At 45.4% G+C, this 12249-nt stretch overlaps 1 protein-coding gene across 1 annotated transcript; it reads left to right on the top strand.

Moving 5' to 3' along the window:
* Positions 1–4369: 4369 nt before the first annotated feature.
* LOC143831628 (uncharacterized) lies at positions 4370–11921 on the top strand. The gene is made up of 2 exons (XM_077324781.1): positions 4370–4576; positions 6513–11921. Exons 1-2 carry the CDS (start codon positions 4489–4491, stop codon positions 7664–7666), a joined length of 1242 nt encoding a protein of 413 aa, XP_077180896.1. The 5' UTR covers positions 4370–4488; the 3' UTR covers positions 7667–11921.
* The last annotated feature ends 328 nt before the right edge of the window (positions 11922–12249 follow it).

A 12249-nucleotide genomic window follows, 5' to 3' on the forward strand; every position in this document is an offset into this window, starting at 1 on the left:
AATAGATCTAACAGGTCTTAAAATTAATTAAATAGGTTAACTTGCATCTCTTCATATCTTTCTGAAGGGAGGGACTTGGTCAGTGCTTGGGCAGATTTCTTCAAGATGGTTCTTCGCTTTCTAATAGGGAGGACCTCCAGATCATCTAGGGCTTTGAATATAAGGATCAAAACCTTGAACCTGATTTCTTCTCCAAACTGGAGCCAGTGCAGCTGGGAGAGCACAAGTGTAATACATGTTCCCCATGGGGTCCCAGGTAAGGACCCAAGCTGTGGCATTCTGCACCAGACGGAATTTCTGAAGCAGCTTCAAAGGCAGCCCTGTACAGAGAGAGTTACAGAAATCTAATCTAGAGGCTGTCAAGAGGTACAGTGCAAGTTGTTGCACCTGGCAAGCAGCATTTGTGACCTTGGCCTCCAGGCTTGTGATCTTTGATCCGGAGGGAACCCGGATCAAGGCCAGGTTCTTGACAATGGCTGAAAATGTTAAATGGACTCTGTCAAGAGCTGCTTCATACAACCAAAAAGTGATACAGAAATAATTCAATATGAGGTTTTATTATTGCTCTCCTCTGAGCTTGATGCCCTTCTTGGTTCCCTGGGATGTAGATTGGAAGGTCCAACACGACTATATAAGGCTGCTTTGTGTCATTTGCACAGTTATCTTGTTACAAGTATCAAACTTGAACATAAAATTAACGTGACTATTAAATAATCCCCAAAGGCAATGTGATGTGTTAATGCAAAGACAACCAGCTTGGTGTAGTGTTTAAGAGCAGTGGCCTCTCTAATCCGGAGAGCCAGCTTTGAACCCTAACTCCTCCACATGCGGCCAGCTGGGTGACTTTCGGCCAGGCACCAGTTCTCTTAGAGCTCCCTCAACCCCACCCACCTCACAGGGTGTCTATTGTGGGGAAAGGAAGGGAAGGCAATCGTAATCTGCTTTAAGACTGTCCACACGGGCCTGCCGCGGAACAAGCACTGTCGGCCGGCGCTGACAGCCCCCAAGGCTCATGGCACTGTTGCGGCACGGCAATGAAGCCCCGGGAGAAGTCTGCAGTTCCTTTTATTTCTCAGGGGCGGCGCCCTGGTTCTCAACGCCCCTTCCTGTTCTGGAGCTCCTGCGCAGCCCCTGATGCTCCAGCTCTGCTGAGATCTTCTCCAGGATTAAAGTTTCCCCTCGCTGGAGGCGCTGCATCCAAGGGCCGAAGGGCAGGGAGCAACTGATGGGCGCCGGCAGCACTTTCTCTCTGCCTTGCTTCTGATCTGGCCCTCGCCCCGCAAGCCTTCCTCTCCCCTCCGCCCGGCGCCCGAAGGAAAGGGAAACGCGTCGCGCGGAAGCCCCCGAGAGCTCTGCGGCCTCCCGCACCCTTTCGCCCTCTTGCAAAGCGGATGAAAATCCGCACAGCGCCCTCTGCCGCCGGCCGCGCCGAATGGGAAAGGAGCGGGCGAGAGTGAAAGCGCAGGCTTCCGAGCACGTGGGTCGCTCGACGGCGGCGGCATTTCTTGCGATTAAAAGGCCGGGTTGCCGGGGCCGAATGAACCGGTCACAAGTTCGAGCACCCGCGGGCCTCATGTCTCACAGCACGCTATGTTATTTATGCACTGTTGTTTCAACGAGGCAAAATACCAGGTCCCGAATGCGACTGTGGTGCAGTCCGCCTTACACTTTTTCATCGGTCGCAGGAATGTGAGCGTCGTGCTTTCCAGGGAGATGTGATGGAGCTCTTTGTACTGCCACTGTGTGGATTGAAAATTTAGATATCGGCCGGAGGATCAGCCAGTCTGCATAACCATTGTGTTGACTTGGTTACATCTTTTAAAATGTTAGATGCCTCCAGTGTATCAAGAGAAGGCAGTCTTTTAATGTCAAAATGTTTAAGTGTTTTAATGCTTATGTATCTGTTTTTAAGCTGTTGTCAACTCCCCTAAGCAGATCGGGATAGGGTGGGGTATAAATACAATAACTATTATCTTTGCCCTGAGCACATAGGCTGCAAAAATAAAGTTGTTGTTATTTAAATATTTATTCATGGATTGACTGACATATTTATAACAAGCCTTTTCCTTTGTGGCTCACAAGGAATGCGGCAAAGTAATTCAATTTTTAAAAATCTAACTAATTTCCTAGAAAATGCCTGCGGCTTAATCAGTATTAAAAACCAAAGCAAATGAAGCAGATTTTATTGTGCCTCCTACAAATATTTTAAAAATCTATACATCTTATATACTAAAATATCTTATATACCAATCTCTAAACTCTGCTCTAGACACAATTAACCAAGTTCAGGTCATGTTAGGATTAGTCTGAGGACACTAGTTTACCTTCAATTGCAACATTTTTGCTTGAAGGCTACAGGGTTTGCAGGAGGTTTTGTTTGTTCACTATTGCACACATGGAATCCAGGCAACCTTGACAGTTTCCCAGGCCTCATAAAACAATTTTACTAAGTCTATTTCTACGGTTCCACAGTAGGGATCTATTTAAAATAAGATTTGTCATAGTGATCACTTGTTTGAAGTAGTCGGGAAATATGTCCTCTTTTTTTGCTTTTCAAAAGAGGGGAGAGAAGTTACACCTGCTGAAAGTCCTGTTGGATTATGCAAGACCGGCATGAAAAGAATATCCTGCAGGGGCCATCAGAGGAGATATGTAGTTAGCATAGTTAGAATAGGGACTTCCAGGCGATTTTCGAATAATCTCCAGTGTCCTGATTGGCTCAACAGGAGACATCCTGCTCCTTTGAGTACACTTCCTCCCTGAATAGCCATTGAACAGACAGAATGAGAGCTAGACAGTTAGGACTCTTTCCTCCTTATAGTAAAACTATTTTCTTCTTTTAAGCATCCTGGTGCTGAACCCCTTTGCATATTTAAACTCTGCCAAGAGGTTTGACCTAGCCTTCCAATGCTGCACTGCAGTGGTGGATTGGCCAGTGTATGGCAAGCGTTCCCCATGCCTGTATAATGCTATGGAGTCTACCACTGATCTCTTTAGCCTGGAAATGAACTATAATTCCAGGAGATCCCCAGGTCCTACCTGGAGGTTGGCATGCCTACAGAATAGATCTACCAAAGGCTTTCATTTCACCCTGAGTGGCTTTATCTCAAACCATCGCAGCATCTTTAAATCTGTAGGCTGCAGATTCTGGCTTTGGCCTAGGCTGGCTTGCAGAGTGAGAAGCAGGCATTTCATAGGCCTCCATGCACCTATCCAAAGGGGGGTGGGGACAGAAGGGAGGCTTGAATCAGCCCTGCCACCACTTCGCCATCAGAGGCCGGGGTGCTGCCCCACGCAGCCTCTGCAGGCCGGGGTGGCACCCATGAAGCCAGAAGAGGCAGGAGCCCTCCTGCACAAGGGGAGAGGGAGGAAGAGGAAGGAGTCTGAGTGTGCATGTTTGTGTGTGTCTGAGACAGTGGAAGGAACCAGGGAGGAGGTCAGGGAAGCAAGAGGGGAGGAGAGAGAGGGGAGGCAGAAGTGGGGGGGGGGGAGGAGTCTCTCTCTGTGTGTCAGTCTGGGAGGGAGGGACCAAGGGGCTGGGGAGCAAGTATGTGTTCCACATACCTGTGAGAGTCGGACTCTCATTTTCTTTTGTGTCAAACTTTGAGGCATTAAAGCTATTGCTTAATGATGGTGAGAATATGGATTCCAGTTGCAAGAAGTGTGAAAATTTGTAGCACATGCTCATCAGGTGTACTAAAACTTCTGGCATCCAACAGGCCTTTATGGACTTTATAACCTTTATGGACTTTATAAAGTCCTCTGCAGACTACCAGTTACTCAAGTCCAATGTGAGAGGACATTTTCAAAGCTAAAGATCATAAAGGCTGAGAAATTCACTGAGGAGAACTTAGAATCAAACATTGCTATGCAGTGGAATTGTTAGGTGAATTGGATGCAGACGCAATTACTGACAGATTCGCACATGATCCTCTAGTTCTAGCGAATTCAAACAATTGCTCTTAATATAGTGGATTGCATGAAATATGCTCTTGAACTACCTGTTAATGTGTAAAATTCAGTGCAAGCACTCTTTAAAAACATCCACTATTCACTTAAAGTTTACAAAATTAAATTATAACAATCTGTATTTACATTTAGTCCCTACTGCATAGTGCCATTAATATGTACAATGTACGTACACTGTAATGACTAAAATATGCATTTATTTTGCAAAAAAAAAAATTGAATTCTGATTTCCCCCCACTTAGGTGTTTTTTGAACATTTTACTTATTCCTGCTCCCCCTTTGTCCCCTGGCAACCAGTATTTTTAGACCCGGTCCGCCAGTGTGTCAGTCAGAACAACGCTTTTTCTCCTGTAAAATCAGACTTTTGCGGCAGGAGCTTCTACAGCCCGCCTGCCACCAGCAGAGGGCTCCGTCCTTTCCCCAAGGAGAGGAGACCGATCGAGGGCCGAGGCCTTTTCCCCGCCGCTCGGCGACTGAGCTGTCGAAGCCCTCCGCTCAAAAGTCTGCAAGAGCCGCAAAATGGTAGCTGGATCCACCGGCCGCCCTTCCGAGAGCCGGGCGGGAAGCAGAGGCGCGGGGCTGCCTAGCCGCGCGGTGGCCGACCGAGGTGAGAACCGGTGCAGGCAGGCAGGCGGGTCTCGCGCCCTCCTTCTCCTCCGCCGCGGCAGCCATTAACTGGAGGGAGCGCTTTGGGTGTGGGGCTGAGAACTGGTGAGGAAGCGACCGTGCAGTTGGGGGGGGGCGCATCCCATGAGGGGGGGAGCATGCAAGGCTTGCAGGTAGACGAGTGTGGATTTTAAAGGTGGCCTCTTCAGACGGTTTAAACCAGGGGTAGTCAAACTGCGGCCCTCCAGATGTCCGTGCCAGCGAACGCTGGCAGGGGCTCCTGGGAATTGTAGTCCACGGACATCTGGAGGGCCGCAGTTTGACTACCCCTGGTTTAAACATTAGGGAAACCCCCTCGTCCTCCTAGAAACCTTGCAGAGCTGTCCGGAGGCCACAATACCGACCTGGAAGTGGCTCTTTGTGTGTCCAGATGTTTGGAGTGTTAGGAAGGAGCTGCGGTCTCCGTTTTCCTTGGCTATGGGCCGTCTGCTGCAGGGGTCGGCTCTTTAGATCGATAAATGCACCTGCCTGATTCACGCTCCCTGTAAGAATGTGGGTGGCTAAATATTTAGGCAATCTGTGTCATTTCTACCCATCCCAGTACCCCAGGACGGCGGCACCCGCTGATGTCCGTTTTCTTTGCAACAGCCTGGGGAGGTAGGTAAGGCTTAGCTATGGACTCCCAAGATATGGATAATATTCTGCCTAAATGAATTTCTGGTTCCTTGGTGCAGCTCTGGGGCTGCTGCTGTTGACATTTGAATACCGAACCTCCATAGGCTACCATGGCATTCATTGCCAACAGCCCAAGGGTGTGTGCAGCCAGGTTTTAGCATTGTGTGGCCAAGTGATTTAAAAGCTTATTCACACATTTGCAAGAGGCATTTGGTTCAGCCTTTCCTGATGTTTGCTGAGATCCGAAATGATACGTTGCTAATGGAAGGAATGGCATATTTACAATGGCTTTTTAAAAAATTCCTTGTCTGAACAGGGGTCTTTGAAATTAATCTGTTTAGAAACAGTGGTTAGCCATGCAGGACGAGGGCTTACTGGGTGAGAAGCCAGTCTGTGTGTGGGTAGCTGGCTTGTGACCAGGCACCTAGAATCATAGAATCATTCAGTTGGAAGGGACCTCATGGGTCATCTAATCCAACCCCCTGCACTATGCAGGACACTCACAACCCTATCATTCATCCACTGTAACCTGCCACCCCCTTAAGCCTTCACAGAATCAGCCTCTCTGTCAGATGGCTATCCAGCCTCTGTTTAAAAATTTCCAAAGATGGAGAAAAAGCCAGCAGAGCAAGATGAAGGGTTCTAGCCTACCAGCTTCTTCCGCTGGCATGCTGGCTTTCTTCATTCAAGGAAGAAAAGCTTTACCATGTGCTTTTTCTAAGCACAGAAATCAAGCAGGACAGTTTCAGTGTATTTTTAAAAAAGACTTTCAGTTAACACTAGTTTCTCCTTTTAAACTCTGTTGTATGCACAATCATACAATGACTCTTTGTCTGTCCTTTCTGTATAAGCTAGTGGGTGAACTATTTGCATCAGAGTTTTGGTTAGAAAAAGCTGTGGTGTCTACAGATCCCCTATCTTAGGCTGAATCAAGACCATTGGCCTATCATCTCCAGGGTCTCAAGTTGAGGTTTTTCACATCACTTGCTAGCTAATCCTTTTCACTGAAAATGGCAGGGATTGAGACTGGAACCTTCGGCATGCAACGCAGATACTCTACCACTGAGCCACGACTCCGCTTCCTCTTACTCCCCAAAACACCAACATAATCTCACTGCCAAGTGCCCATACACCTATCTGAATTATAATCCAATATCAAGTAAACATTGTACCATTTGTTTTGATTGATAGAATAATTCCCCTGCTGGAAAAATAATGCTGGAAAAATAATGTCCTTTGTTTGCATTCTCTCCTCCTTCCAGACATGGATGAAACGTTGACCACAGGGCAGGAAATTAAGCCGCAAGTCCTCACGGAGGAAGGCAAGGCGAGGTATTCCCCCCGCCTGAAGGGCTGTTTGGGACGAAGCAAAACTAGAGCGTCAGGGGAACATATATCCAAGAGAAAAAACGCATGCACTGATTGCGGGAAGACATTCTGTCGCCGGTCTGATCTTGTCCGGCACCAGAAACTGCACACCGGAGACAGACCCTTTAGCTGCACCAAGTGTGGGAAGAGTTTTGTTCAGAGCACCCACCTCATTGCCCATCAAAAAAGCCATACAAAAGAGAAGCCCTACATCTGTCCTCACTGTGGGAGAAACTTCAACCAGATATTGAATTTCAATAGGCATCAGAGGACCCACTCGACAGAGCCGCCGTTCAGATGCAGCGACTGCGGGAAGACTTTCAGCCGCAGCTCCAATCTTATAATGCACCAAAGGGCGCACACGGGAGAACGGCCTTATAAATGCTTGGACTGCGGAAATAGTTTCAGCAGGAGTTCGACTCTTGTGACGCACCAGAGAATCCACACGGGCGAGAAACCCTATAAATGTCAGGATTGCTGGAAAAGCTTCAGCAGGCGTTCAACTCTTATTATGCATCGGAGAATTCATACAGGGGAGAAGCCTTATAAATGCCCTGACTGTCCTGAAAGCTTCAGTGTTAAATCGGGTCTTCTAAGTCATCAGAGAATCCACATGACTGAAAAACCCTATCAGTGCCTAGAGTGCGGCAAGAACTTCTGTCGGAGTGCAGATCTCATTATTCACCAGAGAATCCATACAGGAGAAAAACCATATAAATGCAGCGATTGCGGGAAGAAATTCAATACAAATTCACACTTGGTTACACACCAGAGGATCCACACAGGAGAAAAACCTTACAAGTGTCCTGAGTGTGGGAAAAGCTTTTCTTACAGCTCAGTGCTCGTCGGCCACCAGCGAGTCCACACAGGGGAAAAACCTTATGTCTGTGCTGAGTGTGGGAAAACCTTCCGTAACAATTCACATCTTATTATACACCACCGAGTCCACACAGGGGAGAAACCTTATGAATGCCATGAGTGTGGGAGAAGTTTCAGTGTGAGTTCAAACCTTATTAAGCATCGGAAACTCCATGAACGAGATGCATAATTTTCAAGTTTCAAGTGAATGAAAACAGCAACCATTGATTTTCATCCTTAGTGAATATCTGTCGGCTCATTAACTGGAAATAGGATCCATTTTCTGGGAAGGCTTGGTAGAATATCAGATTTATTTGCAACAAAGAATGACTGAAATAGATATAAACCCAGAGTAACAAACTGTTATATAATGTCTAATTCAGAAGGATTTGGTTCTGGGAAATTCTGATGAATAAATGGTCTTGGTGGAGTAGGGCAGTAATCTTATGTGAAGAAAGAAAGAAAGAAAGAAAAGAAAGAAAGAAAAGAAAGAAAAAGAAAGAAAGAAAGAAAGAAAGAAAGAAAGAAAGAAAGAAAGAAAGAAAGAAAGAAAGAAAGAAAGAAAGAAAGAAAAGGTGCTTCTTTCTATATGAGCCACCAAGAAATGGAGGGGGAGTTTTAAATATATGTACAAGTTAGACTTTTTATATTACTGTATATAATTGTATGGCTTTTTGCGAGAGACAGTCTTATATCCAGAATTGCCTTCCTGTCAAGTAAATATAGTAAATTCAAATTATCCACAAAAGAAAAAACACATTTTGCCCTCAAAACAAGTTATGCAAATATGTAGTTCTGTTTTAAAGCTATTATTGTGACAAAAAAAACAAAATGAGAGAGACATAGAAAGGAGAGGAGAAAGACAGGGAGTGTCAGGGTGCCGCGTGGATTGGTAATCAGAAATTTTTAAAAAGACCATCACACATTGATAAATCTCTAGTACTAAAAGCTGGTTAATAGTTGAGCAAAACCACATGTGAGGAGAACACCTCCAAGAACCTCAAACAATTCCTATCCATGATGTGCTGCCTCTCCTATAGCAAGTAGCCTGAAGTCCCCGACTGTGTTAGTGGTTTGTGTATCTCTGTGGGTAATAATGTAATGTGCCGAAGAGCAACCACCCCCGCCCAAATCAGAGTTTCAATTCTGTCCCTTCATCAGGAACATGGTTTCCATCTCCCATCCCTGCAGCCATGTAGTGTATTTTTTTCATCCTGCTATTACTTCAGGGACATGCATTATTCTTTCATTCTAAACTGACAACATTGTAATGTAGGTTAAGCTGGGTGTGAGAGTGGCCCAAGGTCACCCGGTAATCTTTCTTGGCACAGTGGATAGTTGAATCCAGGGCCTAGTCTGCACACAAGAGATAATGCACTTTCAATGCACTTTAGAAGTAGATTTTCCTGTTCCGCACAGGAAAATCCAGCCGCGAAAGCACATTGAAAGTGCATTATCTATTGTATGCAGACTAGGCCCAGGTCTCCCAGATCCAGCCATTATGAAGCACTGGCCCCAAGTTGGCGTTAGGGGAGAAAGGACTGACACCTCTATCATGTCTGCCAGTTCCCCCTCCCTAAAACTATTCACACCCAGTAAGGAAGGGTGTTTATATTGAGAAAGTTACACAGAAATATGGCCCTGATTCAAATTGGGTTCTCCCCATCTCTATTAAGACTAAAACTCATAGCTAAAAATCCACTCAAAAGTCAGCCCACGTAATAGGTACCTGGCGTCAATATTGTTTAGTGATGATCAAAGTAGATAGGATAGAGGGCATTATATTTTTTATTAGAAATGCATCTTGTGTGAATGCTGTTAATATGAAATGGGGATCAGAAGGGAACTCTCAGTATAGTCAGCATAGGTTTCACACGGAAAATGCAAACACAAAATTCGATTTAAGAGTCCGTCAGTTGTGAGAATGACTGCATGCCATCCAGGCCCCAATGGAGAAGAAGCTTACATCACAGAATGATATTTATTTAAAAGCCCAGATCGTGGTAAACATAGGGCAATAATTATTTTTTTTTTGCTGCCATGTTTGCTTGGGAGACAAACTGATTCAGTAATGTGACATATTGGCAAGTACTTTGTGATCTTGAACTACTGCAGGAATGATGAAACAGTGACGGGTTCTTGAATGCTCATGGCCTTAACAGTTTTCTGTAACGGTTTGTTCCTCAAATAAAGTATTTCCATTAGGTAAAGTCGGAAAGTTCCCTCATAGACCAATTGTGGGAACCACAGAAGGTGGTGGCTGGATCACCGTTTATGCACTGGGAACTTCACTGCCCCAGCTTCTGTGCAGGAGCACAAATCGGGGACAGATGAGGCACACCGGGCCAAATGCTCCCCCGTGTGAGTGCAGGAAGAGGTGGAGCAACCTGCCATGACTAAAACTCCAGCCTGCAGCCCAGCATGAAACCTCCAGTGCATAAACGGTCGATGGGAGACAAACAGATGACACATGAGACCCTATCCTCTGAAGCACAACTGGGTAAAAATGTACTGAAATGGTACTGCATATGACCCTAGGCCTGTTCTTGGTGGCTCTCAGTCCTTTCCAGGAAATCTTGGCAGAGACATTTTCTAATGGGATGAGCACACATTACTTAAAAGGTGGTTGTCATTTGAATTTTCTGCCCTCCAGTTTGTTCCTTTACAGAAAAAATACCTGTCAAATAACTTTTAAATTTCCCTAGCTCTGTTAATCAAATTATTGGTCTTGGTTAATTTTGCCTTCTAAAAATTCTGTAAACATGAAGATGGGAAGGTGTTTTGCATTTTAAATGCTTTGTGATAATTTACAACCTGAGCAGGAAGCGCAGAGGAAGCAGATACCCCAATGTTTCCTCTGAATAGGCCAGTATAAGACCCTAGCACCACCAGGCCAGTCCCAGATGCTGGTACCACACCACAACAGCCAGCCATCAGCACCACCATTGTGCTAGTGTGGGAGTGAGTGAGCCCAGAGGTGTTAGCAGCAGTTTAGTTGGCTTGCTAAGCTGTGCCAATCTTGGGTCTACACTCTGGAAAAGACAATATGTTACCCAAATTAAAATTTGAGAATTTAGCTTGCAAGAGGGGTAACAGCAGGATTCTCCATCTGTGTATATCACGGTTCTTCTCTTAGAGACTCACACAGAGATCAGTTTGAAATAAAAAAATGAAAATGATTTTTATTGAAAAACAAATTAAAAATAAAACTAGTGGACTTGCACACAAATTAAGCTAAGCATTCACACAAGATGAAAGAGACATGAGATGGTGCAATAGGGGAGTATAAGTGAGGATAGAAAAGTATAGCTACCTTCATGACATACAAAGGTTCATGGGAAAACAGACGGTGTTTTTGAAAGTGATGAAGCCTATGTATGTAATGTATGTATTGATACCAGGAAACACACACACACCAGGAAGATAAAGACAGGCCCACACATAGTGGAGGTGTGCAGAGAATCCCAGATAACACACAACCTGAGGGATTCTGATATGTGCCTTAAATAACTGGGTTTGTAGCCTTATGCTAATATTGGGTGTTGTAGCTCCTAAAACAATGTGCTTGATGAGATCATTGTGAATAATGAAGCAATTTAGAAGTCAGGTGACATTCTTGTCTGCTGTGGGTAAAACACTGGGCCAGGTCTCAGAGGTTTCCCAGGACAGTTATTATCTGACCTTTAATTGCCCTGGGTGGACCCTTTAGTTTCCCAGGCAAAAAGAGAAAGATGTGGCTACATGGTGTGAATAAGACAAAAATGGAACTGGAGTCTTGACGACCCTGATCTTAGAGAACGGGAAATGGACTGGGTGCAGTAGGTACATTAATCATGACTAATGGAGTTCTATAAGTGCAGCGGGAAGGAAAAAGCACTCAAGAGGCGATAAGATTGGTAACATTTTCAGGTGCACCAAAGACCTAGAGTGGGGAGAGAAAGACCCTTGGTTGAGTACCCCTGAATGTCATCTGAGGAATCAAGACAGTTCCTGGGAAGCTTGGTGCCTGGCTGGTGAATACGTTTCCCATTTTGTGTGAATGCAAACATTTGTAGACAATGACATTGTCAGAATGCTATGCTTCTGTGATTATTAATAATAACTCTGTGTTCTGTTAGTGTTGTGCATCTGCCCTGATTAATAGTAGCTCTGTGATCTGTTAGCTGATTAGCCATTTGGCCATGTTTTATTGCCATGTTTATTCCTCTTACTTCCACACCTCTCCTTTGTCTCTCCCCATCCATCTCCATCCACCTCCAGAATGTAGCCTTGCGCTCTGCTGCTTGTCAGACTGTTGTGACTGTCTGAAGTCTTCCCACGTTGTATGGGTCAAGGGATTATATGCCATGCCTGTTTACCTTTGCTTCGGTGTCAACAAGGTATTGTTAAGTTAACTTGCTAGCTCTCAATAAACTAACTCTTTGCACCAAGTCTGGGCAAATGAAGGAACCTCACAGACATAGATTTGTACATTTTCAGCACAGAGATGGATTGCAGAGCTATACAATGGTGGGGTACAAGCAATGTTAATGAATACTGTTTGTAGGCAAACTGCCGCTCAAAGTGAGGAGTCTGACCACTATGCCAGCAAAAATTGTGGCACAGCTCATAGGCACTTATGGGGCCAGTGGAAGCAGACCCCCCCCACACCAGTTGCCATGCTTCCAGTGTTGTCAAGAACCACACAGTGTGGATGAGCTCCACAACCAGCTCTCATTCACTCCCAGGTGAGCACTCTCCACCAATGTTTACAACTGGCAGACACTACTTGTC

The sequence above is a fragment of the Paroedura picta genome, chromosome 3 (assembly GCF_049243985.1).
Source record: "Paroedura picta isolate Pp20150507F chromosome 3, Ppicta_v3.0, whole genome shotgun sequence".
In the NCBI taxonomy this organism is placed as follows: domain Eukaryota; kingdom Metazoa; phylum Chordata; class Lepidosauria; order Squamata; family Gekkonidae; genus Paroedura; species Paroedura picta.

Coding starts and splice junctions, on each gene's coding strand:
- LOC143831628 (XM_077324781.1), top strand. CDS start 4,489: ATGGTAGCTGGATCCACCGGCCGCCCTTCCGAGAGCCGGGCGGGAAGC. Junction 4,577..6,512: donor CCGCGCGGTGGCCGACCGAG/GTGAGAACCGGT, acceptor TCCTCCTTCCAG/ACATGGATGAAACGTTGACC.